Raw genomic sequence first — 25,634 nt, forward strand, 5'->3', positions numbered from 1 at the left:
GCTCAAAACTGTGGACATGCCTTGACTTTAAAATCTTTAATTCTGCTATCCGATCCCGTATTTTTCAATCCATGGCCATTGGAGTTCAGTTTTCTTCCATTTCCTACCATTGTTATGGAGTTTTCTTTCTGACATCAGATATCATCTGCTATCACCGGCATGCTGTACATCACCCATTGATTACTCTGGAGATTCTTGAAATCAGACAGAGAACTCTTGCTCAAGTTTGGATTGTTGGACCCTAATTCTCATAATATATTCCCGCGTTTGATTCTAACTATATATTGTGCTTCTGAAGAGCGCAATATTCTCGCCATCCATTGTGATTATGATAATTGTATAGTACTAAGTACTATTAGATATTGACTTGTTTTTCATATTTTGCCGGAGACCTTGATATCATTACTCTCTAAGTCTCTAGACCTGGCAAATTCCTTAGTCTCCCTTTGTCCTTTGACCGGATTTATTCACAATAGGCCTTTATTTCAATATTCTTCTCGCCCTAGAGCTACGTGACAAGTTATTCCGTTGCGTACTCGAACTCGTTCATTTATTTTCCCTCACCCACACATGTCATCTCCCACCTTTTAAACTACAACATTCATTTTCGTGGAGACTTCTGTCCTCCAGCTTATGCTCTAACTGATACCGAAATGTATTCACTCTACATCTTGTGATCTGTGTATGGCCCATACAGGACGAGCTTGCTGAGAAGGTCTACGCCTCTCATCTACTCGAGCAGACACGTTCAACATGGAGGACCAGGTAGATGGAATGGCTGTTTGCGAGCCTCCTATTACGAACGAGAGCACGGTTTCAAACAATTCAATCCAGTCCACTGACAATACACAACCAGCTTACCCTCGGTTTATGACACCCATCAGTCCGAGTCACCAGCTATTCCCCCCAAACTCAGGCCTTTCTCGAAGACCCTCGGTTGATAGGCCTAAACAACCACGCCCGGAGACACCTACGAGGTCCCTGCCTGTTAGCTCTAACAGACCACGTCAGAAGACTTGGGCATCAGTCGCGTCAAAGGGAGTGGATGCCTTTCGTTCCACATCAGCAAAGTCAACGAACTATAGCAAAAGGACTCCTTACAAAAACGGTCAATCCCCAGGTGTTGTACGTGGAAAGCAGGTTCCCAAATGAAAGCTTACATGACTGCTGACACCTGCTTGCTTAGGGTTCTTATCGATTGATTTCTGTAACTCAAACGGAGCAACAGTCTACCCCATGTCCAGATAGGAACTCCAAGGAGTGCAATTATGTATGTGAACTGCATAAACGCGTCTAATTTGCTAGAACGTCGATTCTGACCTGTTTGATTCTCCCCCTTTACTTAGAATGCTTGCATTCAAACTGTTGCTGATAAGAAGCTTGCTTCCGAAAAGCCATTGCCCTACCCACCCGGGCCTATTTCAGGGGTTGATTCAACATGTAATTTGGATATTCATACCTCTGTCGAAACAAGCAAAGACCAATCGCAACACCCGCCTTCTTGTTCTCCTTCTGACAAGGAATGGGCGACAACTGCCTCAGAACAAGCTGAAGACAGCAAGGAAGATACCACGAGCGATGCCCAGCCGAATGGCAATGATGAGATTAAGTTGACACGGATTGAAGAAGAAAACGCACACACTCCAATCCCTGATGGGGTTCGTATGTTTGCGGATGCTTTATCCAAACTTACAAAGGCCACAGCTTGCATGGAGGTTGGAAAAGAAGGTGAAGGACAGAAAAGCGAGGTGCAAGAAGATTACCCGTCTGAGAGTAGTGCGGCAGAGGCTGCTAGTCCTGGCTCTACGAAATGGTGCACATCTGCTCTCAGTCAATCTTCAACAGAGAGTCCGTTTTCTCCACCTAGAAAGCCTCAAAACTTGAAGATTGTTACCGATTTCTACCGAAATCCAGTACAGACGGAACGATCCTTTGCTTACCATGGCACAGGGGTATCTCCTGGCTATTATTCTCGGGTTCCTAAGTCTAACCCATTTAGAGACCGTCCTAGGGTTGCATCTTCACCTGGCAGTATGAATCATTTACTGACGAGAGATAATAGGGCGTCCTCTTGCTCATTTAAACATTCTCCTTCGCCTATTAGGACACCTGGTGCCATGACTCCCAAACAAAAGCCAATGGGGACGCCTACTCCATCAAACCCCTATTATCCAGCCTCACTAACTACTACGCCTCGAACGGATAAAAGCGGTTCTAAAATTCCTCGAATGTCGCCGCGGAATTTATTCCCTGAGAGTGATTCGGGGGCTGGTCATAGCTCGAAAACAACTGTCTTCTCTCCTTCAAAGAGAAGCTCAATCCCACTCCCTACTCGTATGCTCCAGCAGAATAGGGAGGATAACGGCCCTGAAAACGTACCTGAAGGTACCACCCCATCTGCTATTTTTGATAGAGTAGAGAAAATCACCACCAATGGGGCTGTAGCACAGGAAAATCCTTCTGGAATGGACAAGGGCAATATCCATTCTAGCATGAATCTGCGACACGAATCCCAGGGTGAAATGAACAGTAAAACCGAGGGAATGGAGGAAAATGCCGACCCATTCTCGGATGATATCACTGTGAAGCAGCTTTCGAAGTCTGCCCCATGCCATGGCCCGCAACTTCGTATTTCATCAGAGGCTGAGCGTCTCATAATGGGTGAAGATGATATCAAGGTGTTGGAGAAGAATATGAAAGAGAGTCGTGGTCCTAGTCGTGGACCTAGTCGTCAATCCGGACACAAGAGGGAATTTAGACTCTCCACTGATAGCCTCTTTGCGACCTTTTCCTCAAAGCGTTCCAAGAGCTCATCTTATAGGCTGTCCTTCAGTGGTAAACCTCCAGCGGAGGAAGGCAGTCCTACACCTGCTGGAGGACCAGCCGGAAAATCAATCTCAAAAGCAAAGAGCGCTGAATTTGGAATTCGCCGAGCATCCTCTGGCCATCGCTCGATGAGACGAAAATCTTCCCCTGAAAAGGAGCTACCTCACCCAGCTTCGGGAAAGCTTGATGCTGACCCGTTCCTAGACACAGAAGGTAAAGACTTGAATTCCAAGCAATCTGCATCGATAGATAGGGAACCAGTTGCAGAGCTTGGAAAACCTAACGAAGCGCCTTGCAGCTCCCCAGTTATTGAATCTGCCAAAAAGAGCTCTATTCCCGTGGCTGTGACAGACAATTCCCCATCTCCATCCAAGTCCGCTGGCCCAGTAGAGCGCACTAGGAAGTCCCAGAATGAAGCATCTAAGGTGAATTCTCCTAGAAGCCCTCGGCATAATAGCAAAGTTGGTGTTACGTATGGCTCCCCTAGAAGATACCCACACCGACCGTCTACCGATAGAGCCCACTATAGGCCTAGACCAAACAATGATATCCACATCGGACCAGATCAGCCTTCGTCACACAATGCAGATAGCCAGGGACAGAAAGATAAGCGTCATAAGAAGCGTCATCACCGCTCTGCTGATCCTATCACCACCGCTCCGGAACCAATCAAAGGCAAAGGATCATCTTCCAAAGGAGTATTCTCCAATTTCCGTGGATTGTTTTCAAAGAATAAATCTGAGGCACCAAAAGAAATCATGCGCCCTTTGATTTCTTATGCGAAGCCAACAGTTACGAGTAACTTCAAACTATCTGTGCCAGCGTCTCAATCTGTTCCTCATCTTGGTGCTAGTGGAAGCGGAATTCCAAGTGGCATGTCAAATGGAGACATCAGTTACCGCCACCTTGAACCTCCACGCTCCCCTGCACTGAGAGACACTGGAAGGATTAGCACTATCACGATGGAGATTCTTGATTCAGCGCGGAATGAAGTCGATACATCACGCAAAGAGAAGCTCATTAGAGTAAGTGTCATTAAACCCTGAATGTTTCTAAATAATTGCTAACTGTAGGCGATTGTATTTTATAGCTTGGCAAGATTCTTATTGAAGCCGTGAATAATTCGCATGATGCTGAGAAGGCAATGTTGACTGCCATCCAGGCGGCAAAAGAGGCCGAAGTTGCATGCGCAATGGCAAAGGAAAATGCCATGAAAATGAGTCAGGTTGCATGCGATTGGGCCCGTCCTTTGGCTTCTGCTAAGGGCTCTAGTGCCTAAATTCGAGATGAACGAACTATGATAGTCGGAGCCTTTACAAATCGTGCATGTTTGGGCATTTGGTTTGTGATTCAACCCGGCTTCCGCGATTGATATTGTCATGGATGGCTTAAAAAATTTGTCTACCTGATGCGGTTCTTGATGCCAGATGTCTATCAATGCCTTGATTCCCTTGGGCTTTCAATATTTTAAGGTGCTATGCCTGTTATGGTATTCACCATTCGATGACCGACGGCTATTTTACCTATATTGCAGCCCATATGGGTTCAATGTTACATGAAGTGGGCCTTTACTGTCTATATTATCCACTACCTATGGGTTAATAGCACAACAAGAATTGAAAAAGTTGACGTAGCATTTTTATGTAGCCATCACTGTCTGAAACCTAACTCTAGTCATGAATTTGGCTCTATAGTTTAGCTTTCACATCGTTCCTATTTTATTAATCTAGTTAGATGATTCAACCATGGACAGAGGCAGTTCAGTGGATGGTTCATACAGATAAGCTATGCATTCAATCTCAATGTCGGTATCTAATGGTAGCTGCTTCACAGCAACGCAAGTCCGGCACTAACGTACTGTCAACAAACCAAAGATCAAAAGGTATTGGAATAACGTACTGGTTTCGGCTCATCTTTGAAATAAGACTGGTACACCTTGTTCATTTCCGCAAAGTCATCCATGGTGGAGATGAAGACGTTTGTTTTGACGACATTCTTCAAGCTGTTGCCGCCGGCTTCCAATACTGCTGAAAGGTTCCTTAGAGCTTGATGCTATAGAGGGATCAGTAGTTGACTATAGTATATTGAGGCAATGGATATTCGGACTAACCGTCCTCTCTGCAACGCCTCCAGAGACTAATTGATTTGTCTTGGGATCCATTCCAATGCTTCCAGAGCAATATATCATGCCATTGTGGACGACGGCCTGAGATAGCACCGGAAGTGGCGCCGGGGCCTTGGTTGTAAGGACAGCGGTTTTGGTAGACATCCTTAACTGGTTATAGATATAGCGATATACACTCTCTTGATGTTACCATTGACCTGGAGTAATGCTATCGACTTTATGATAAAGGAGTTGGAATGGATCTCGGCTATTTGAAATGCGGAGGCATCGGGCGTGCTGTTGATCCGGAATTACAAGGCAAATACGAGCTGGGAATTTTCAACAAAAGAATCAAGGCCAGGAGCCTAGGGAGGAATTGCAATACTGGCAATAGTGTAACAGGAAGCAGTAGACTAGATCATTCATGTTGATATTCTTTTATTTTCCTTTTAAGATCTAAATATCAATATTGGTATCACGCACTAGGATGTATCTATTAGCCCTCAATGCCGCTCCATGCTTCTTCTTCGATGGCATCACCGTCAGCCTCTTGAGCAAGCTTTCTGGCTTGACTGCCCTTGATAGCCCCTTTCTTCTTATTCTCCATCCTCCTTTCAAAACCGCTTTTAGTGCTGATACGGGTTGCGCGGCGGTTCTTATCATTGACCATTGCGGGTGTTCGTCTCCGGGCCTGGACTCCATGGCGCTTTAATTCCTTTTTGTCATTCTTTGTCAAGTCGGGAAGCGCATCAAGAAGCCATTTCTGTATACCTGGCTCGTGGCCTTCACCACCACGGAGTTTCTCACTCGCAGCAATCACATTGGCAATGTTCTTGACATACGGTATATCCTCCTTAGTGTAGAAAGTAACCGCAACACCGCCCTCTCGACCCGCTCTACCAGTCCTCCCAACTCTATGCACATAGGCAGCAGCTGAGTTGGGGATATCGTAATTGACAACTCCGTTGATTCCACGGAAATCCACACCTCGAGAAAGAAGGTCAGTGGTAATGATGATCCAGATTTCTCCTTTCCTGAACCCAGCCATAACATCGGACCGTTGAGAGTCGGAAAGCTCCGAATGTAGAACCGCGATCCGGGAAGAACCACCTGCTTCAGGTGGAATATCATACATCAGTTCAGAATGTAGAGCCACTGCTCGTGGAATAGTTTGAGTGAAAACGATAAAAGGAGGACGAAGATGTTTGCCAGCAGATGCTGTAGCAGTTGTTGGATGTAGAAGTTGTCTTAAACCTAGAAGCTTGCCTTGTTCCGTCGCAGCGTACGTGAGTTTATGGGAGATGTTTGGGATAGCAGAGTCCTTTAGACCAACAACTAGTCTGACGAGGGAGGACTCTTCTTTTAGGCCTAGAGCCTTTTGACGTTCCCCAATGGTTGCCTTGGCCAGTTCTTCGATATTAGATCCCATTGTGGCGGACCACAATCCGACACGTAGCCTAGGGTTAACGCATGATTGCCATATTTTAAGCGTTTGATCCCGGAATAGGGGGTCGAGAAGAACGTCCGCTTCATCAAGGATAAGCGACTCGACTAAAGGCATTGAGGCAAGCTCTTCATGGCCATTGTCAGAAAGTGCGTTGACTAATAACAATGGAGTTGTAACTAGGATGTCACTCTTCGTTACGGTTGCAAGAGACTTTGCTCGTTCTTTTGGCCGTTCCTCATCAGTATCGGAATTGCTTCCATCCTCACTATCATCATCTTCTTGTTTGGTATAATCTCCACCACGTTCTTCTACTACGCGCATACCCTTGCGCATAGATGTAATCTTAACCCCAGTACCCAGAGCGAGCTTTCTGCCCTCATTTGTAATTTGGCTCGCAAGCTCTTTTGTCGGCGCAACAATAACGCCTAGAATTCCTTTTGACTGCTCGCCAGATTTCTGGTGTCGGTGTTTCATTATCTTGCTGATAAGTGGGATCATAAATGCCAATGTCTTCCCGCTTCCAGTGGGAGCAACCGTAAGAAGGTCAGGCTCACATTCCAAACCTTTGCTGGCCTTTTCGTCTTTTGTCAATGCACACAACCCTCCAAGCAGCATTGGTAGACAGCCAAGCTGTACCTCTGTAGGTACAGTATACCCTTGATTGCGTATATTTTCCAACAAACGCCTTGAAATATTATACTTCGACCGTAGCAACTCAAACGAGACGAGGGGTTCGGGGTAGAGTGATTGCAATGCTTTCCGCTGTTTTTTCGTGAGAGAAGCAGTTGCAGTCTCTTTTTCTCGCTTCCGTTTCTTGGATTTCTTCGCTGTTCCGGCATCGTCGCAGTTTGTCTTTGGTGTTCGAAGGTCAGTGACTTTAATCTTATGAGACTTCAAGATAGATTTTCTATCAGCTTCAGAGAGTGAAAGTAGCTGTGCATTAGCATCATGGCGACCGTTATCTTCGTCACTGCTCTGGTCTTCCGCATCTATGTCCGTAGATATCTTCGAGGTAATTTCGGGCGCAGACGAAGCCGGGCCGCTAAAGAAATTCAGCGTCGTATCCTTAACTTCAGAGTCCTCTTCATTACCCGCCCCTCGCTTCCTCTTCTTCCCCCGATTATCATCATCGCCTCCTTTTGCATTCGGCCTAGTTGGCTTTGCAGGAAATAACTGTGGTGTGCGAGCTTCGCCGGTTGATGGCAGAGGACTGGACGCCGCTCCCTTGGCGTTAGTTGAAGATTTGATCTTTGTAGACCTTGTAAGGAGCTTGAAAGCATCCATAATCAGGAAAAAATCAACCAGAACAATTCCCCCGCGGCCTTCCTTTTCTCTTCGAGTTTCTCCGTCGAAAGTTCTACTTTTCAAAAGTAATTGATCAAAATTCATATTGCTTAGTCAACGTGTTAATGAATTAAGGTTTAATATCATATGATAACGAACCTTAAAGTTTATTCTTAAAATCTGGGATGTTTTGACTTCAATAAAAGTTCAACTTTCACCAACTTCATGATTTCTCTGTAATGCCATTTGTTGTTTGATAGCTATTATTGATAAGTATTATACGGAGTACTGTACTATATCCTGGTGATATTACAGTGGAAATTTACAAATCCTATTGGGCAGCTTGCTTATTGTGCTTCTTACACGTATCTTAGTCGCACTAGCTATCACAGCCAGGGTTCAAGATGACACAAGGATAAGATGTTTCCAGGTGGAGTGTTGAGCTTTGGAATACAATAAATACCTGTCGATTCAGCTTCTTCAGCACCATTTTTCCTATCCGCATGGGCTATCTTTTGCATTCTTTTTAGCGTTGAGTTCATACAGTTAGCATGCCACTATGGGCCAAATACTGTCGATATATAGCAGACTGAGGAATAGGAAATGGGATATTCTGGATGGTTAGTCCCCATCTCATTGCCAGTCACTTGTTCTCCTCTCTGGGGAACAGCTTTCACTGCTGTTCCTGGATTTGAATTAACCTAGCAAAAAAGAGCCCGAAGTCGCCAAAGAAAATGATCTCATGTTCCAAGGATTCGAATGGCATATTCCGACAGACCAACAACACTGGAACAGACTTCGAGAAAGCCTCCCACGGCTGAAGTCAATGGGTGTGAACAACATCTGGATACCTCCCGGTTGCAAAGGTGCTACAGGCGGTAATGGATATGACATCTATGACCTGTATGATGTAGGCGAGTTCGAACAAAAAGGCCAAACTGCAACAAAATGGGGATCAAGATCGGATCTTGAAGCTTTCGTTTCTTTAGCAAACGAGCTTGATATCGGGATATATTGGGATGCTGTCTTGAACCACAGAGCTGGAGCAGATACTAAGGAGAAATGCGTGGCTGTCGAAGTGGACCCCAAAGGTGACGAAGCTATTGTTACTTGCTCAAGACTTTACTCTAACAGTCAAATAGATAGAACTGTCAATATTTCTGAGCCAAGAGAGATAGAAGCCTGGCTGGGCTACGACTTCCCCGGCCGTGGAACCAAATACAGCGAGCTGAAGTACCATTGGTACCATTTCAGTGGAATTAATTACGACGCCCTCCAACAAAAATCTGGGATTTACAAATTAGTCGGCTCGGGGAACAAGGATTGGGCCAAGGATGTCAGCACTGAGAATGGGAATTATGATTATCTCATGTTTGCAGACGTGGACTATTCCAATACTGAGGTAACGAACGATGTTAAGCGCTGGATCGAATGGCTAGGAACCGAATTCAAGCTAAAAGGACTGAGACTTGATGCAGTCAAGCATTATTCCCGAGGGTTCTTAAAAGAGTTTATTCAGCATATCCGAACGACTGTCGGGAGAGATTGGTTTCTGGTTGCAGAATATTGGACGGGGGATATTAGCGATATGCTAAATTATCATGATCAGATGGAAGGTCTCGTGTCTTTGTTTGACGCTCCTTTAGCAGGGAGGTTCTCCCTCTTCGCCAAGGAGGGTCAAGACTTACGAAGAATATTTGACCAGACCCTCGTGCAGGTTCGCCCACAGAAAGCCGTGGTATGTCCTAAATTTCAAATATATCCGATGGCAACCTATCTAACTATTGCCAGACCTTTGTCTCGAACCATGATACGGTGAGATTCCATGTAGATCAACAAACATGACGGCACCCGCTAATATACCTTAGCAACCAGGGCAATCACTCGAAGTAAGATTCCAACAATATCGATAACCGCAATCTATTCACCCCTTGCTAACCCGTATATAGATATTGATTGATGCTTGGTTTAAACCTCTTGCATATGCGCTAATTCTCCTCCGTCAGGATGGTTACCCCTGTTTGTTTTACGGTGATCTCTACGGCATAACCAACACTGAACCCAAGTATCGGCTTCCACCCGTTGATAAGTTAGCAGCTTTAGCGACGATTCGAACTATGTATGCTTACGGGAAACAGAGGGACTATTTTGATAACAAGAAATGTATCGGTTAGTTACTCGGAGACCTTTGGTCTTACATTTTCGAGATTGAAAGCTTCAGCTTGTTACTGATGCAACTGCAGGTTTCGTTCGTTACGGCGACACGGCGCACCCATCTGGGCTGGCGTGCGTATTAAACGCCAGTACTAGCGCTGCGCCTATGTCGAAGACCATGTATGTCGGCATACGGCATGCTGGCGAGAAGTGGACGGAATTGTTCACATCTGGTGCGGTGACCACGGCACCCGTAGAAGTTGATCCTCGAGGTTATGCCGAGTTCAAAATTGGCCCAAAGAGTATCAGTGTTTGGGTTGACGAGGGGGCCGAGGGTCGAGGGCAGATTGACGTGATCGGTGAACAGTTTATTGATTGACCTTTAGAGTCCAGCACAAGCCAGGAAGGAGACTCGGCGGAAAGGCGGTTTTGCACTTCGATTGGATAACTTCCAAGCACAAAGTGGTAACTAGTTAATTCCGCATTAACTGGATAACTAATGCTCGGTCATGAATTTCCGACATATCAGACGATCGCATATTCAATAATGGAAACGTGTATCCATCGATATCATCGTTCAGAATAATATATTTGTGGACTTTATTTCCTTCAACAGGTTACCGACTCCACCTAAGCACAAAAGCAACCTGTTAACGCCAACTTCCCCCGTTCTTTAAGAATTTCTTTTTCTTTCTCTCCGAATCCCGAGCATGCAACAACCAATAATAGCCCCTGTAAGAAGCATTTTCGTTGTCTCTCTGAATAAAAGTGAGGTCTCATATATATAGAGAGAGATGTTTTAGTCTCTTGTATTTCTCATGACGCTGTCTATGATCGTGTAAGGGCCTAGATGTGTCGCCGACAATTTATGTGCCACTACGGAGTAATTATCCTGGTACTCCATACGGGAAATGCATCTGTAATCTTTGGCAAGGGTTGACGCATTGCTTCCATATCGGCGGCCATGCACTCAGGCCTTGCTCACACCATGCACCTCGTGGGTGTTGATTCAGGCGAGGTCCCGCCATGCATCAGCAGCGGAATCTTCGTGTTGCACAGCATCAGGGAGGCCTTCGTGCTGGTCCCGCTCTTGGCTCTCGGGTTAAATTAACCCCGTTCACTATCCAACGGGTTGGTTAGCATCACGGACTGGCAGGGCATAGTAGTAGTAAGTGAAGGGCTCTGGTAGATGCTAGGTAAAGCAGTTGTTCTCTAAAAGTACTGATGCTGGGTCTTTCACCGCATTAGTTATCTAACTCTGTCTATCGGTGCAATGCTTGTTCCTGTCAAAGCGTCTGCAGGCATTCGCGCTAAATCCCGGTACGATGTTTCCACGAGTCGACAGTCTCCACTCAGAGTCAAGGCCTGGAATTATTATTTTTTGAAGGATGCAGATTCGATGGTGGGGGAAAGGTCAAGTGCGTATAGTTATCCCGAGAAACTGCAGGAAAGAAGAGACTTTCAACCAAAAATGTCGGTTCTCTCCCTCGGCAAACGTTTCAGGGACCCCCGGCCCTAGGCTAAACGAGACCAACAATTCCACACTCTCATCCTCCTGAAGTTGCGGACTAGTGATTGGTTAGTCAGTTGTCAATGCTCCTTATATCTTAGACAGGAGGTCTGGAAACCCGTATAGAAAAGAAATGCATGAAAAGAAGCCGTGCTAACCGGGCTGTCCCCACGGTTATTCCGCTATGTTGTCTTCTTCACATTATATTGTGTGAATATGATGATCTCTTCCCCTGTTATGTCAAACTGATTAGAGCCTAAAGACGTAATCAAATATGATATAATGTTGTGATGCCCTTAATCGAGAATATAAAGGTTGAAACATTCCCCCAGCTCTCTCGGTTTAAACTCGGCATTTCTGTCTTGGCCTTCAAAACTGCGAAGTAGGAGAGATGGGGACAGTCGAAAAGGCTTCGGCGCAAGTTGATGGCCAGCTAAAAGAAATCGCTGTAGTTGCTAGTGAGTGACCCAGAATATCGACGGACCATGAGATGGTGCTGATGCCTCCTCAGATCCTGTAGCGGTTCCAGAAATACTTGCGGGTTCATCATTATCCGAAGTAGTCGGCAATGGCGATGAAGATGGCAAAACTATGCCTATTGGAGGCACTTACAAGTCCTCCTATAGATGTCGCCGTGTAGCCTCCAAGACAGTCCTGTCGTTCCAGGCAAAAGACCCCGAAAACCCAATAAATTGGTCAACGGTATGGATCCTGTCTTGGTGGAATCCCAGGCTGAGCTGACAGAATATAGAACAAAAAACTGTTCATTCTCTTTTCTGGAATCATGAACGTGCTAAATAGCACTCTTGGTTCTTCTTTGCCCAGCGGAGCGATACCCTATATAGCACGGGAGTTCAACATTCGATCTGCTGAACAGCTGACTCTTCCAATCTCTCTATTTTTACTCGGTTATGTCTTCGGGCCAATTGTGTGCGGCCCCCTATCGGAGTCTTATGGGCGTAAGCCGGTGGTTATAGTAGGCTTTGCAGCCTTTATGCTCTTCACGCTTGCGTGTGCCTTATCGCAAAGCTGGGCTGCTCTGCTGGCCATGCGTTTTTTTGTCGGAGTGTCAGCATCAGCGCCCATAGCCGTTGTTGGAGGAGTGTTTGCCGATGTGTATGATGAGCCCAGGACAAGAGGGAGATATATGGCCTTTTTTATGGCAGTAAGAGAAACCCCAGCGTTCATTCTAATCAAAGGCAAGGCTAACTTTTGCAGTCAACATGTGCGGGCCCAATTGTTGGTCCACCTGTCACAGGGTTCATATCAGTAGTAAACTGGAGATGGAGCTTCTGGGTAGGCTTGATATTTGCCGGGTTGACAGCCCCAATAGTTCTCTTGACGCCCGAAACATATGCTCCAGTGCTTCTGCAACAAAGAGCTCGGAAACTGCGCAAGGAAACAGGTGATGATAAAATAGTTTCGGCTCTCGATCTCGAGAAGAAAGGGATCAAAGAGACCTTGACTGTGACCCTGACAAGGCCCATTAGAATGATCATATTTGAATCAATCGTGCTTTTCACGTGTCTATATCTAGCATTGGTTTATGCCATTTTCTTCATGTATTTTCAGACATATCCGTTAATTTTTCAAAGTGAGTATCTGGACAATTGGAGTGAATGGGAAACATATGCTAACTTGTTTACCTTGGAAAGGGACATACCATATGAGCCCAGGAGTTGCAGGGCTCATGTACCTACCAAGTAAGTTGATCTCCCTTTATTATCTCAGTTCGAATTAGTCTAATCAATTGGATTAGTTGGCGCCGGAGTTGCTGCAGCCCTTGGTCTATTTTTCTGCTGGGATAGTTATCTTAACCGTTCAAAACTTCGAAACGCTCCTTGGGCAGACGTGGAAGAATACCGGAGACTTCCACTAGCTGTCGTTGGGGGACCGCTATTTGTTGTATCTCTCTTCTGGCTGGGATGGACTGCTTCACCCAATATCCACTGGTCTATCCCCATGCTCTCTGGCATCCCGTTCGGCGCGGGATTTCTCCTCATTTTTATTGCAATGATTAACTATCTTTCTGACGCATACGAGACGTTCTCAGCAAGCGCACAGTCAGCTGCGAGTTTTGCTCGAAGCATTCTTGGAACCGCCCTCCCAGTAGCAGCAGGCCGCATGTATTCATCTCTTGGTATAAGTTGGGGGTGTAGTCTGCTTGCTTTTGCCAGCTTGGCTATGACGGCGATTCCTTTCGCTTTTATTCGGTACGGAGACCGGATAAGAGCTGGAAGTCTCTTTTGCCAGCACTTGAAACAGCTTAAAGAGCAAAAATTGAGAGAAGAACTGGAAGAGGAGGCCAGTGGTCAAGCTGCTGAACCGCCGGTGCGCAATGCAGAGAAACCAGATATATTTGCGAAAGCCTGAGGATGGAATCGATATTGTCATCATGACTTGATCCCTAAATAAATAATAACTAATCCACAAAGAATTTGTTTCGCATTAGAGTAGTTTTTACCCATAATGAGAGTCTTTGAAGCTCAGTTGACTGGGCAGCAATAGGATGTTAACTCTGGGTGGGTTGCTTTTCCTCACGGTCCGGCAGAACCAATCGTATCAAGCATTGCAGATTTCTGGTCACGGCATAGCTGTAAAGCAGCTATTGATAGGCTTATAAGCAGGGTCCCTCTATCAAACAGACGCCATCAGTGGTTGTTTTGTTATGTTGACGTGGAGGATGAGGTTGGTTGAAATTGGGGTTGTTTGTGCACGTGACCATCTTGAGGCTCAAAATTGAAAAACGTTCAAGCATTGAACTTTGAAAAACATGAATTTACTGCAACCTCAGAGTTACCGTAGGTAAGAACAATAATCACAGTTAAACGTCGAAATAGCATTCAAAGGTTATATACTCGCTATAGATCACATTGCACTGATCAAAACATTAAGAGAATTAACACGCAGCGATGAGCCGTTAACTATTATGAAAAGAGATGAAAAGAAATGAAAACCACCCATCGCTCAGCCACCGTGGATTATACCCCCTCATTACAAAACTTCAATGCGAGGTCCAGTTGAACCGACGTTCCAGTCGATAATGTCATAATCGTAAACGCCAACGAACTCATACCCAATGCGCTTGTTGACGGGGCAGTCAAATTCAGGATATCCATTATAACCCTGCACCCACTGTGCAGTTCCGGAGACTAAAACATAGATTCGGCCACGGTGTTGGTCTCTGCTGAAAGGGCTCTGAATGGGCCAGGTTGGTGGGTTAATCACGCTGTATACGTCAAGCTGCTGCGAACCCTTGGATGTGTCACCGGCTGAAGTGTCGAAGCGGAGTCTGCATCGGCGACCGTTATAGCTCCCGTCAAAATCAAAGGTGACGACTGCGCTGGTTTCTTCAGCGGCTTTGCCATTCTTTACCACCAGAGGTCTTCCATAAACGTCGTGATTGGTGACACCAGTATTGATGTAATGAAGGAAGGTGTCTTTTGGGGAGACGAATTGAGTATTGCGTGCTTCGATCTCCGGGTTGTTCAAATTACCCGTCGGAGCAGCGAGGACGACAGCTGCGGCAGATACAAAGAGGGCAGTGAGCTTCATATTGGCTGGGTGATGGTGTGAGCCGAGATAATCGTGCAGAGAATTCTAAGTTTTCTTTGGAGTGAAAGGGAGATCTGATTGTTGACGATGATGAGAAGAAATACAGATTTTCTGGGGAAGATTGTCTAATTTATACCCCGATTTCTCGGCTTGCTATCCTATATGAGAATGATACACTGCCATCTCTCAGCCTAGTTGCATGGGACTAGTTGCACTCTGCACTAATTCAGAAATGGGGTTCTATTCTTGGACCTATGGTATCCAAGCTTCTGCATTACCCAGAAAAGCAATTAGATAAGACCTCTTGGATACGGAATGGAACTCGAAGCCCCGAAATGAAGCACTACAGACACTAATTTTAGGGTTACACTTCCCCGCGTGGTAGTTGAATTTCCGTAAAATGGTATCTTTTGGATCTGTGGTTCGTCCTTAAAAGTAAGACATACACTAACTCCTTCGCGTATAATTATACTAACAACCAAGCAGGAGGATATCCAGCGTGCGGTGTATCAAAATATCTGCCCGAGACGGACGTTAAGCTTCTGTGACCTTGTCCTAGCTAGCTGATGTCTGAAAAAAGTAATCATCTCAATCAATCCACTAACTGTTGTTAATAGCTGATATAAATCTTCTTCCAGCTACCGAAGCCCACGGCAGGGTAAGAGGGCGTCAACGAAACATATGCACTGCCCTCTCTTCCTAGGCGCAGTATCTAGAGAGTGCTCAGGACGTGACCCCAGCCTGTGGCCATTCGGCTCTAGTGGCCTTAAACCTTGGGCTAAATGTCTGTCTTCAACGTGCCTCTCTATTATTAGCGAACACTAAGACTTGGGCTTTCCTCGTGGAGGCTACGTTAAACTTTGATGCTGCAGCTTCGGGTAGAACTGAGTAGTGGTTGACTCGATACAACTCCAGTCGATACAACTCCAGTATTAGAGATTCAGACTGCATCTCACTGAGCAATACCGTCATCCATGCAATGACATCTGTCAAGCGATGGCTGATCCTTGCTCTCAGTAATGTCAATCCCGCTGGGATTCTAGAAAGCCTGGTCCATGGCCTTCGATTACACCGCATTGCCATGTGCTAGCTCTGGCTAGGTATGCATTGTTTTCTTTTTCCCTCTCTCCCCAGACGCCACAAAATGGATGTCTTACACCTTAATTTGGGGCTCTTCGGGGAATAGTTAAGAAGCTAGCTTGTTGGGGTGAAGAGGTCACAACTTCAAGGCTGAGGGAACTAAGTTCTATGTCAGCCTCCCCGTATCCGAAGCGATACAATAACTACCAAATAATACTCAAAGGATGTGATGTAGCTGAATCTAATACGTCCATAGGGATTAAAAGTTGGCACTAAGCATGTAGTTATAGTTAGTTAGTTCAGGGAGTTTGCAATGCGTTCAGGTGCCAAAAGAAAGTCAGAAATTCCAGCATTGTCATACAGCCCTTTCCTACAGTAAAAACAGAGAGGGCAGCATAGTGTATATCTTTTGTACTATCAGTATCATGTTTATTTGAAGAGTAAATACTAGCGAGGCTTATCGTCTGCGTATTTGGTGAACACAATTCCTCAGTTTTCAAGAAAAAGACGGGCAAAAACTGCGGTAGTGCTGAGGACATAGTGGATGGAGGAAATTCGCTTGCTCAAAGGGCTTAAAATGATGCGGAATATAGGAGAGAAAAAGAAAAAGTGAAACGCTGCCAATAACGGATTGAAAACATACAAAGTTGCAACAACTTGTCGTTGGCATAGTGCGGCGAGAGGGGTATATTGTGGAAGTACAGGTAGAAACACGAATGACAGCAAGTATTTGGGCGACATCAAGGCGTGATGAGGTCATAAACATAAACATAGAATATTCAGATCCAAAAAGAAAAGGATGGGCTATAAATAGAAATATTGATGCAAGATCGGCTATTGATCCTCCTCATCCGTGGAGGGCTCTGAGTCTGCATGGACAACCTTCTCGTGGGGACTCAAGAACGGTAGCTCGTTTCCCTTCTCCATAGCGGCAGAGGTTGGAGCAGGCGTTGACTGTGGTGGCACTGGCACAGATTCAAATGTCTCATCGCGTGTTACTTCGACCTTAGGTACTGCACCATCAGTAGAAATAGGCGCATGACCTTGAGATACTGAAGAGTGTAAAAAATCTTGTGTATCTACGGGTTGTTCTCCGTTTCCAACAGGAGGCAAGCTGGGAGAGGCAGATGAAGTTGCATAGGAAGAGGAACTTGGTATGGGTGAAGGGGATGGCTGATCCTGTTGTGTTGGGTAATCTGGCGAAGCTGGAGGAACCGGGGAGGCAGGCTCATTGGATTGTGAGGGTATCATGGTATCCTTTGGCTGTTGGTAGCCAGACACTGGAAGACCTGATTGTGTCGAAACGATTGTCTCAGCTGAAGGATTCTCATCAAGCAAGAGATCCAAGTCGGATGATGGTTTTTGCTCTTGAAATCTAGGATGCGAGGCAGAAGAATCTAATTGGGCTGATACAGTTTCCAGAGAACTGGCCTCAGAATACGATGCCGTCGGCAATCCCTGTATTACCGGCAATGAGCTTTCCACAATCTCTTCCGAGCTAACCGGTGGCTGAGACACTGCTTCTGCTTGGCTGGTAGGCATTGGCATAATTGGAGCCTGGTCTAGGGATATGGTGTCGGGCTGTGGGATGGTAACATCCGGGGAGTGTCCAAAGAGGTGGTACGGAGAAGGAGTTAGAAGGGCAAGCAGAACAAGAAAGACGGTCATTATCGGGAGCTGATTGCCTCGACACACTATTCGTATGTAATTAAAGAGTGCTTTCCAAAGGTTGACATCATCCCTAGAGTACTGTGTTGATTTTGGGGTAGACGCTATTCGCCCTCTCTCGCGAGCCGGCGATTTAGCTGTTGGTTTTGCCTGTGGTGGTTCATCCAACCCATCAATTTGCGATTGAAGACGCGCCGAAGGGATGTCACTTGCTTTGGATTCTTGGAGTGGAAAATCCTTCACCTTGGCTTCTGGCTTCACCATCTCCTGAGCCAGTTTTTGCTCCAGCTCATTCCTCAGCTTCGTCGGAAGACACAATCCAACTTCCACATCGACTTTTTCCATCTCTTTCCAAGCAGCTGACCAAGCGCCCTGTCCCATAAGCCCGTTTGCAGCGTAGACTCTGACCTCCCATTTCTTTTCAACCCCATCACGATTCTTGATGACCTTCTGGCCGCAATCCTGGCATTTGTGCCTCACACAACCGGTTTCAGTGTCGTTACTTTCATCTTCATCTTCAGTGACTTGTTCATCCTCATCGGTATCATCCTCTCCCCCAATGAAATGACCATATGCAAGTCTTGGGCGAGTCAACCCCAGGGTCTCCAGCAAACGCTCCTCAAGCAAGTCATATGCTTCCTGGGGATGAGATATAAGGATTCCTCTGTCCCGTAGAAGGCCGGTAGAGCCGATCTTCTCTTCTAGTAATTTCCATCTAGTCCAATAAGCATCAGGTAATATCTCTTTGAGCAACTCTTTGCTTGGTGGGGGTAATCCAGGGGGAAGTGAGAGAGGGAAACAAGGTGGAAGTAAGGTGCAATGAAGTAGAATAAGTGCATACTCCTTGCTCGGCTGGATTGGCTGAGGTGGACTGGCATGATATGACCGTTGATCAGACGGAGACATAGGTCTTGATCTGAACGAAACGTCTGACATCCTTGGGGATCCATGTTGACGGCCGCCCATCCGACCATTCCTTGACGGTGGAGACGAGAAATAGTTCCCATCATCCATACATCCGTCATCATAATAGTCCTCATCCCCCATCTGCATAGCCCGTACGGAGCTGGGGTGGCGAAACGGGGAGTCCAAGTCTCTTACATGCGGTGCATAGCTGTACCGCCCGTCCTTAGCTATATTTTTCTTGGAGCGAACTCTGCCACCGGAAAGGGGGCTTTCAAACATGGGATTCCTATCAGAAGCATTGGTATTGATATTTTGTCGATAATCTCCCCTTGCGAGCTGTCCACTTCCCGCTGGCTTGTTACTGGGAAAAACAACAACCGATCCTGGTAGTGACGAGATCGAAGTACGTGCTGAACGAATCCCTTTCCCACCGCCTCGCAGGTCACTGACAAAGGACTTGTCTTCATCTTCAAACTCATCGTCGTACGGGAAATCGTCTATCTCTCCTTCTCCATATTCGGTGTTTCCAGAGCTGCCTCTTGATCCTGGCTGTGATGTGGACGAAGAGCTGTATCTATATTCCTCCTTGGCTTGTGTAGGCCCACCAGTGCCATTCTCATGCGGCCCGGATCCTGTATCTATATCATCCATCGATATATCTGCTTCGCCCAGCGTTTGATTCTTGTTTTTCGGCCCTGCGGGAGCTTGTGTACAGGTGGCTTTGGCTGACCCGTTGTCCACAGGGTTGCTGTTCGCCGCGGCGTCTATCTTTATCTTGTCTTCTGTCAATTGCGGGGTGGTCATCGTCGATTGGGAGTTGTAGAATGGTTCTTCACCTCGACTTAGAAGAGTAAAGGTCTGTAAAAGCGACGTGGATGGCGGTTCCTTAGGTCCGAGGTCCCGTTATATACACTGTAAACAAAAGTTGGCAGCCGTCCTCGACACAAATAGGGGATGGATAGCTGCATACGTCAATCATCACCGGAAGGTCCTCGTAGATAAGCAATATTTTACACTGAAAACAGTTTCACAAGTACTCCGTACGGCTGGGGGGCGTCGCATATCAAATCTCGGTGAACATTTTGCTCGCGCTGATGATGTGTTCGCTGGTGGCTGGGATGTTCTTCGTTGCCAGGGACAACCACGCAAAGTTAACTTAACTGCAACAAAGTACGGAAAAGAAGATCACTGTTGATTATGCCTTATTCATAGTGCTATTGAATATGATCAATAAATATAATTACACACTATCAAGGAGAAAGTAGGAGAAAAAGGACAAAATTACGATGAGTAACCATAAGAAAAACCCGCTTATCCCTACTCGAAATGTAACCACAGGTATCTCGGCTCGCAGTGAGGAACGCTCATGAAATCATCGCTCATAAAACCAGAAAACAATATAAGATGTACAAAGAAAAGTAGCCACAGGCTAGAACAAGGTTCAAATGGCACCCCTTAGCCTTGAGGGTCGCCGAAGAAATGCAGGACATCTTCGGGGAGATACTCCAGCCACGGCATGAAACCGCCTTCAAACGAGAACGGGAAGCTCGCTTGGTTTTGAAGGTTGTTCATGTCAATATCCTGAGTTTCGATAGTGAGGTTCTGGGCGTTCAAGGGTACATTGTCGTATCCAGGTATATGTGTATTATCTAGGGCGGCCATGGGCTGATTACCAAACGGAGGCGGAGTGTGAAAGTTATACTGCGTGTTGCTGTCTTGCCGTAGCTGTGCTCCGGGCGAGACGGATTGCTGAGAGCGAGATAGAGACGTGGTCTGGCTAGTAAAACCTGGACTGCGAGTTAGGTTGAGTGTGGCGCTGGATGGGGACTGTCTGTCAGGCTGGAGGTGTGAATAAGGGGGCGAAAGCGTGTTTTGCTGGGCTGGGGACGGGAGCTGGGGGGTTCCCCTTGGCTGGCTAGAAGATTCATGGCCCTGGAAAGGCTGCAGTGATGGCTGGGTGGCGGCGATACTCGTGGGCTGTAAGTTAGATGAAGGGGAGCGTTGAAATGCAGTTTGTAGCTGAGAGGTTTCTGGGTATTGTGCCGGAATGTCTGTTGAGGTTGTTGGAAGTTGATATAAAAAGCTCAAGTTTGGCTGGGACGAGTTGGTGGCACCGGTCAATGACCAGCCTATGGCTATTCCATAGTTAGTAACCGGGAATATCATTTTCACAGTACAAATACTCACCCCGACTAGGATCAATATTGGCAGACTCCAGACTGGTAGGGGCTGCACCATGAGATGAGCCAGTTCGAGGCGACTCGCTAGTGGTTTGGGCGTTTGTCGAACTGGCCTGCGTCTTTTTCCAGGCTATAGCTAGCGATATATCAACACCAGCAGTGCTCTCCATTTCCTCTTCAGTATACAGCAAAGGATCCCATATTCCCTTGGACTTTTGGTCCAATGCCGTAAGAATGTATTTGGTGCCGGCCCAGGATTTTTCTAATGACTGCAGGGCCTTGTAGCAGCGCTGATAATTTTCCTTTGCTGCTGCAGCTAGTAGTGAGTGCTTAGGGTTGGAACTACGGTCTGGTGCTGTATTGCGGTCTGATTCAGCCTCGGGGGGTTTCGACGGCTGGTTTGAAGACGCAGGTTTAGGAGGTGGGCTTTCGGCCCGAGATGAAGGGACAGAGTAGAAGGCACTCTCCATGAGAAATGCGCATGCGGCGATGTAGATGGGCTGGCTGGTAAAGGGGTTTCCAGTGAAGCTTTTGACATCTATCAGTTCGGCAAAAGCAAGGATATCGGCGATAGTTTTGGCGGAGGATATAGACAGTTCTCGGCTGTTGGAAAACAACTGCTGTATTTTACCACTAAATGAATGCAGTAGAGTAGGCTGATGAAGCAGTACAATGAGAGTATGGAACCACTATCAAATGTCAGCTTTTATTACGGTAGAAGCATTGGTTGGGTTCTAGACTTACAAAATGTAGGAGGATGAAGTTGGTCCCCTGGCCGGCTTTGACATAGGTCTGGAAATTGATAACATTAAAATGTAGCTTGGGAGACAGCTTTTGGTATATGCCTATAACTAGTCAGTATCACATATTAATCATTGGAAAGCAGTGGTTTGAAGATTACCAGTTAGGTCACTTTCCATCCCAGCAAGCCGCCGAAGAACGTCTGGAGTGACATGCTTAACCTCCTTGATTGAGTTTAATAGATCCGTCATCCTCCCGTATAGATGTATGATTCTCATTAGTGGAGGATACGGAGATGGCCATCCATTATGAAGTATTGATTCCGAATCTAGAGGGAAATGAATCTCAATGTCGTCGTCGCGGAGAGTCACTGGCCGACCGGTCCCAGAGGATATCACTCTATCAAGGAAGAAAATACTCCAGAACAGATCGACTTTTTCCCTTTCCTTTGCTCGTTCTGCTTCGACCGACTCTGCATCCGAATTTTTGAGGTTTGTTTCGTCTGTCCACTCGGTGGAGGCAGCAGACGCAGAGGCTTCAGGATCAACCATCTGGCCGGCTATGACAGCCTTGGGAGTAAGACCAACACAGCCATATCTGAACTTCATCCCATCAAGTTTCTGGATACCTAAATCTTGCGCCATCCTGATCGATATTCCAAGATACATCCATAGACCGCTGTCATGGTTAGAACCGAATTCCTCATAGGCAAGGAGAAGACACGCCTGGACGACAGCCAAAGTTGGACAGGCTAGTGCATCCACAACGGCGCACATAGCACGATGAGCGAAGGCCTGGCCATGATGGGGGTATGGAGCTTCATTAACGGGCTCGACGGAGAGCAGAGGATGAAGAGAGAATCTGGCAGCCAAGGCACACACTGCATCCACAAGGATGGGCGCAAGCTGCTTCTCCTTCAAGCTACAAAGGAATCTATCTCGTTGGAGGAAAGGAAAGTTACAGCCTAGATGAGCGAAGAAGACCTCACACAGATGGGTTACGATTTCACTGTTGGGAAGCGGATCGTCAGGATCATAGAAGTGTATGCTGTTCGAGTTGCCAGGTCCAAGACGCGAACCTCCAGCTCCATGAGCCGCAGTTGGATCTTGAACAGACACCGTTGAATCTGATGCTCTGAGTTAGGATTAGCAGTCCTCAGTAACTAGTATCAGTATGTTGCAGCACAACACACCATTTGAGAGTGAAGGATTACTCTTGCGAGTTTCCCGGACCCGAACAACCTGAAGTATTCCGCTCGTTAGAATTATGTCTTTTTTTCTGATGTACTTGAGGGATGTATACCATCTGCTTGAATCCCGGAACGATGGCCGTCGGCCCAAAATACCTGAAGTACGGGACATGGGTTCGGTGGTTCGATATAAGGGCAGACCGTGCTATATAGTGGTATTCCATCAGCATAAACCGTCTATTTGACCATAGACTGTATTAGATATAAACTTACTGCTCTCTGGACTGCTGATAGCTGGCGCAACATCCTCCACATGTATTTCTCGCTGAGAATCTTGCGCTTGATCGGTCACGTCTGCAGTTCGTCTCTGCTCGCGATGATCCGTACTGGGAACCGGAACACTGCGCCCAAGCACCTCTGATTCTTTTGCCTTCTCCTTTGGGCCGTCAGGTTTCCCAGAAGCCTCTTTTCCCTTCACATCTGGCTGTGCAGCCGGTCGAGTGGCAGGGGCGGCTGCGGCGGCGGCGGCGGCGGCGGTGGTGGTGGAGGATGAGGATGCGGCCGGCTGAGCGCTGGCAGGGTCACTGTATCCAAGACAAGTGTGCCCATAGTCCGTACACGTCTTGCAAACTGTTGATAGAGAAGAGACTGTTCAGTAAAGGTATCCCTTGGACAGTACATCTAGACGCCGGCGATGGTAGTTCTATACCTGGCTGTTCGCCCGAGCACCGGCTCTTGCGCTTTCGACATGTCCGGCAGCTAGACAGAGAGACAAAGGCCAAACGACGGTCAGCAACAGCCCGGACAGACCAAAGGCAAAACACAGATAAAAAGGAGTACTCACGCTGCGATCACCCTGCGCCGCTTCGTCTGCGGCTGGCCATCTGACGACACGAACCTGATCGGTCTTGGGAGTGAACCGCCTGGCCGTTGAGAGGGCGGCTGGCTCATCTCCGGGTCATGGGCTGTCTGCTGCACTCCTGCGCACCTTGGAGACAGTAACCGACTGCGCAAGGCCCCGAGAGGTTGTCTATGTGTCGATAGTAGGACGAAGCGAGCATGGCCGGGGAAAGCTGGGGCGTTCTGGCGGTCGACCTGCCGGTTGGCTCGGGGCAGGGGGGAGGTTTTTTTTTTCTACGGCCAAGTCTGCGCCAAATAGTCACGATGCCAGCTTTTCTGGTCTGTGCCGGCGTTCTAGGCCGAAGCATCACTAATCTGGAGACAAAGGGGCTAGCTACCATTTCTTTTTGCTCTACTTCTTTTTCTACAGAGACGTTGAATACGAGAGTGGATAGCCTGTGGTTCATTGTGTGAAGCGTCGTCTTTTTTTTTTTTTAGCTATGGTTGGTTATATAGAGAGGCTTTTTATTTTTGCCTCACTGGTTAAGGGGTTGAAGGGGGTTAACCAAAGTAGCTCCTTCACCGGCCAGTGAACCTCGCCTTCTCGTTATACAGGGTCTCATGGCGGTGGCAGGGCAAGATGCAGAGGGTGGTGGTGTCCTGCAGCCCTAGGAAGTCGTCGGGATAAGAGGAAGTGCGGAATGCTGGAGCGAAGAGACAGGTCGATTTTTGTGCCATTCGTATGAGTGAGTATATTGTTATAACCGTTCGCGGCCAGAGAGATGGAAGACAAATCCCCACGTCTTCTCCCGCTAGATGAAGATGGAGAGCCAGTGACCTTGCAGCCCTCTGCAGATGCAAGCGGAGACTCCGGCAGGAAACAGACATCATCTCCACCAGACCCCAAACTCTCCCCGATAGCCAAGCGCGCATGGAGCCTGGTAAGCGAGGCCGTGCAGCGGCGAGACACCCTTAACGAGGTTGCCCGGGAGCGGTACCTTAGTGCAGAAGCAGCAGGCGTCGACAAGCAGCAGCTATGCCAGTATCAGGACGAGGAGTTCAGGCTGCGATTCATGTGGTCAACTCTTATCGACAGCTTTCGGATGCACTGCAATCTTGAGCCGAGTTTGAGACCATCAGAATATGAATTGGCCAGAAAAGTCGCAGAGAAGATCCTGTTGTTCCGAAAACGGTCGTTTTATAATCGATATTCCTTGATCTTTGAGCGCATAAAGGGCAGAGGGACGCTGGGATATCAGTCGATACCAGACACGTACGACAATGACCTGGCTGATTACTGGAGGGGGGCGTACATGGCCATTCTCAAGGAAAGGCAGTATCGCGAAATTCCAGCCAGATTCGCACAAATTCTGCCCTCGACTCTTTTCCAGATGGCGTGTGACCACCTAGGTATAAATCCAAAGAGATGCTTTGACGAGATCCGAGATTTTGTCCGACAGGGACGGTTTTCTTCGGATATTCTATCTCTGGTTAAAAGGAAACAGCTTGACCTTCTCTGGAGACAGATCACAGTCGATATCAGGGAATTTCCGTTCATCTTCTATCCACACGAAATCGAACATACCAAAAGGCTCATGATCGCTAACACCCTGTCCAGGATATTAAGCAGATGGTGTAGCTACACCTCTCCCATCGACTACAAGGAGACTCGCCAGTACCATGAGGACGCCAGGATGTTGAATGCCACGGATGGCATAGGAGGTATGGCAGCTAGCAAACGAGTAGCCGAAAGCATTGCCAAATCGATATCTGCTAGTGATCCCAAGGATCGACGAAAGCTTTTCGCAGACCTTTTGTCCAAAGAGCTCGTCATTGTTGAAGCTGCTTTAAACACAGCGAAGTTCGAGGCAGGTTGGATGCAGAAGAGTGCCGAGCGTTGTACGCTCCTAACTGTCGAACTGAAAATGATGCTCGACCTCATCCGCGGTGATGAGAGAGTCGAGATATCACAATTTAGCATGTACGGAGAGCAAAGCTGGCCACTGGTCGACTGCCTTGGCGGGACTCCTGCCCATTGGAAACAGGAGAGGTATAAGTTGTAAAAGGGGTACATAGATGATGTTCCGCCCCTGCTTGCTCTGTTTCTGCTTGCTTTCTTTTGACTAGTCAAATGATATTCGCCGTCTCTT

At 47.1% G+C, this 25,634-nt stretch overlaps 9 protein-coding genes across 9 annotated transcripts; 4 read left to right on the forward strand and 5 right to left on the reverse strand.

The window, feature by feature from the left end:
• Positions 1–753: 753 nt before the first annotated feature.
• On the forward strand, positions 754–4,105 carry ARB_01827 (uncharacterized protein; the record flags this gene model as incomplete). Its single annotated transcript, XM_003011802.1, has 4 exons — positions 754–1,125; positions 1,229–1,270; positions 1,347–3,851; positions 3,917–4,105. 4 exons carry the CDS (start codon positions 754–756, stop codon positions 4,103–4,105), a joined length of 3,108 nt encoding a protein of 1,035 aa, XP_003011848.1.
• Positions 4,106–4,552: 447 nt separating this feature from the next.
• Positions 4,553–5,095, reverse strand: ARB_01828 (uncharacterized protein; the record flags this gene model as incomplete). The annotated part of the gene is made up of 3 exons (XM_003011803.1): positions 4,553–4,651; positions 4,726–4,878; positions 4,937–5,095. The coding sequence occupies 3 exons, from the start codon at positions 5,093–5,095 to the stop codon at positions 4,553–4,555; spliced, it is 411 nt and encodes a 136-aa protein (XP_003011849.1).
• Positions 5,096–5,426: 331 nt separating this feature from the next.
• Positions 5,427–7,766, reverse strand: ARB_01829 (uncharacterized protein; the record flags this gene model as incomplete). The annotated part of the gene is made up of 1 exon (XM_003011804.1): positions 5,427–7,766. One exon carries the CDS (start codon positions 7,764–7,766, stop codon positions 5,427–5,429), a length of 2,340 nt encoding a protein of 779 aa, XP_003011850.1.
• Positions 7,767–8,403: 637 nt separating this feature from the next.
• On the forward strand, positions 8,404–9,519 carry ARB_01830 (uncharacterized protein; the record flags this gene model as incomplete). Its single annotated transcript, XM_003011805.1, has 2 exons — positions 8,404–9,399; positions 9,493–9,519. 2 exons carry the CDS (start codon positions 8,404–8,406, stop codon positions 9,517–9,519), a joined length of 1,023 nt encoding a protein of 340 aa, XP_003011851.1.
• Positions 9,520–12,608: 3,089 nt separating this feature from the next.
• On the forward strand, positions 12,609–13,698 carry ARB_01831 (uncharacterized protein; the record flags this gene model as incomplete). Its single annotated transcript, XM_003011806.1, has 3 exons — positions 12,609–12,621; positions 12,659–13,028; positions 13,134–13,698. 3 exons carry the CDS (start codon positions 12,609–12,611, stop codon positions 13,696–13,698), a joined length of 948 nt encoding a protein of 315 aa, XP_003011852.1.
• A 621-nt stretch (positions 13,699–14,319) lies between these two features.
• ARB_01832 (uncharacterized protein) lies at positions 14,320–14,880 on the reverse strand (the record flags this gene model as incomplete). Its single annotated transcript, XM_003011807.1, has 1 exon — positions 14,320–14,880. The coding sequence occupies one exon, from the start codon at positions 14,878–14,880 to the stop codon at positions 14,320–14,322; it is 561 nt and encodes a 186-aa protein (XP_003011853.1).
• A 1,914-nt stretch (positions 14,881–16,794) lies between these two features.
• ARB_01833 (uncharacterized protein) lies at positions 16,795–19,338 on the reverse strand (the record flags this gene model as incomplete). Its single annotated transcript, XM_003011808.1, has 1 exon — positions 16,795–19,338. The coding sequence occupies one exon, from the start codon at positions 19,336–19,338 to the stop codon at positions 16,795–16,797; it is 2,544 nt and encodes an 847-aa protein (XP_003011854.1).
• A 651-nt stretch (positions 19,339–19,989) lies between these two features.
• Positions 19,990–23,325, reverse strand: ARB_01834 (C6 transcription factor, putative; the record flags this gene model as incomplete). Its single annotated transcript, XM_003011809.1, has 7 exons — positions 19,990–20,669; positions 20,722–21,334; positions 21,459–21,559; positions 21,616–22,581; positions 22,648–22,800; positions 22,918–23,228; positions 23,276–23,325. The coding sequence occupies 7 exons, from the start codon at positions 23,323–23,325 to the stop codon at positions 19,990–19,992; spliced, it is 2,874 nt and encodes a 957-aa protein (XP_003011855.1).
• Positions 23,326–24,266: 941 nt separating this feature from the next.
• On the forward strand, positions 24,267–25,547 carry ARB_01835 (uncharacterized protein; the record flags this gene model as incomplete). Its single annotated transcript, XM_003011810.1, has 1 exon — positions 24,267–25,547. The coding sequence occupies one exon, from the start codon at positions 24,267–24,269 to the stop codon at positions 25,545–25,547; it is 1,281 nt and encodes a 426-aa protein (XP_003011856.1).
• Between the last annotated feature and the right edge of the window lie 87 nt (positions 25,548–25,634).

The sequence above is a fragment of the Trichophyton benhamiae genome, assembly GCF_000151125.1.
Source record: "Trichophyton benhamiae CBS 112371 chromosome Unknown contig01106.0, whole genome shotgun sequence".
Taxonomy (NCBI): domain Eukaryota; kingdom Fungi; phylum Ascomycota; class Eurotiomycetes; order Onygenales; family Arthrodermataceae; genus Trichophyton; species Trichophyton benhamiae.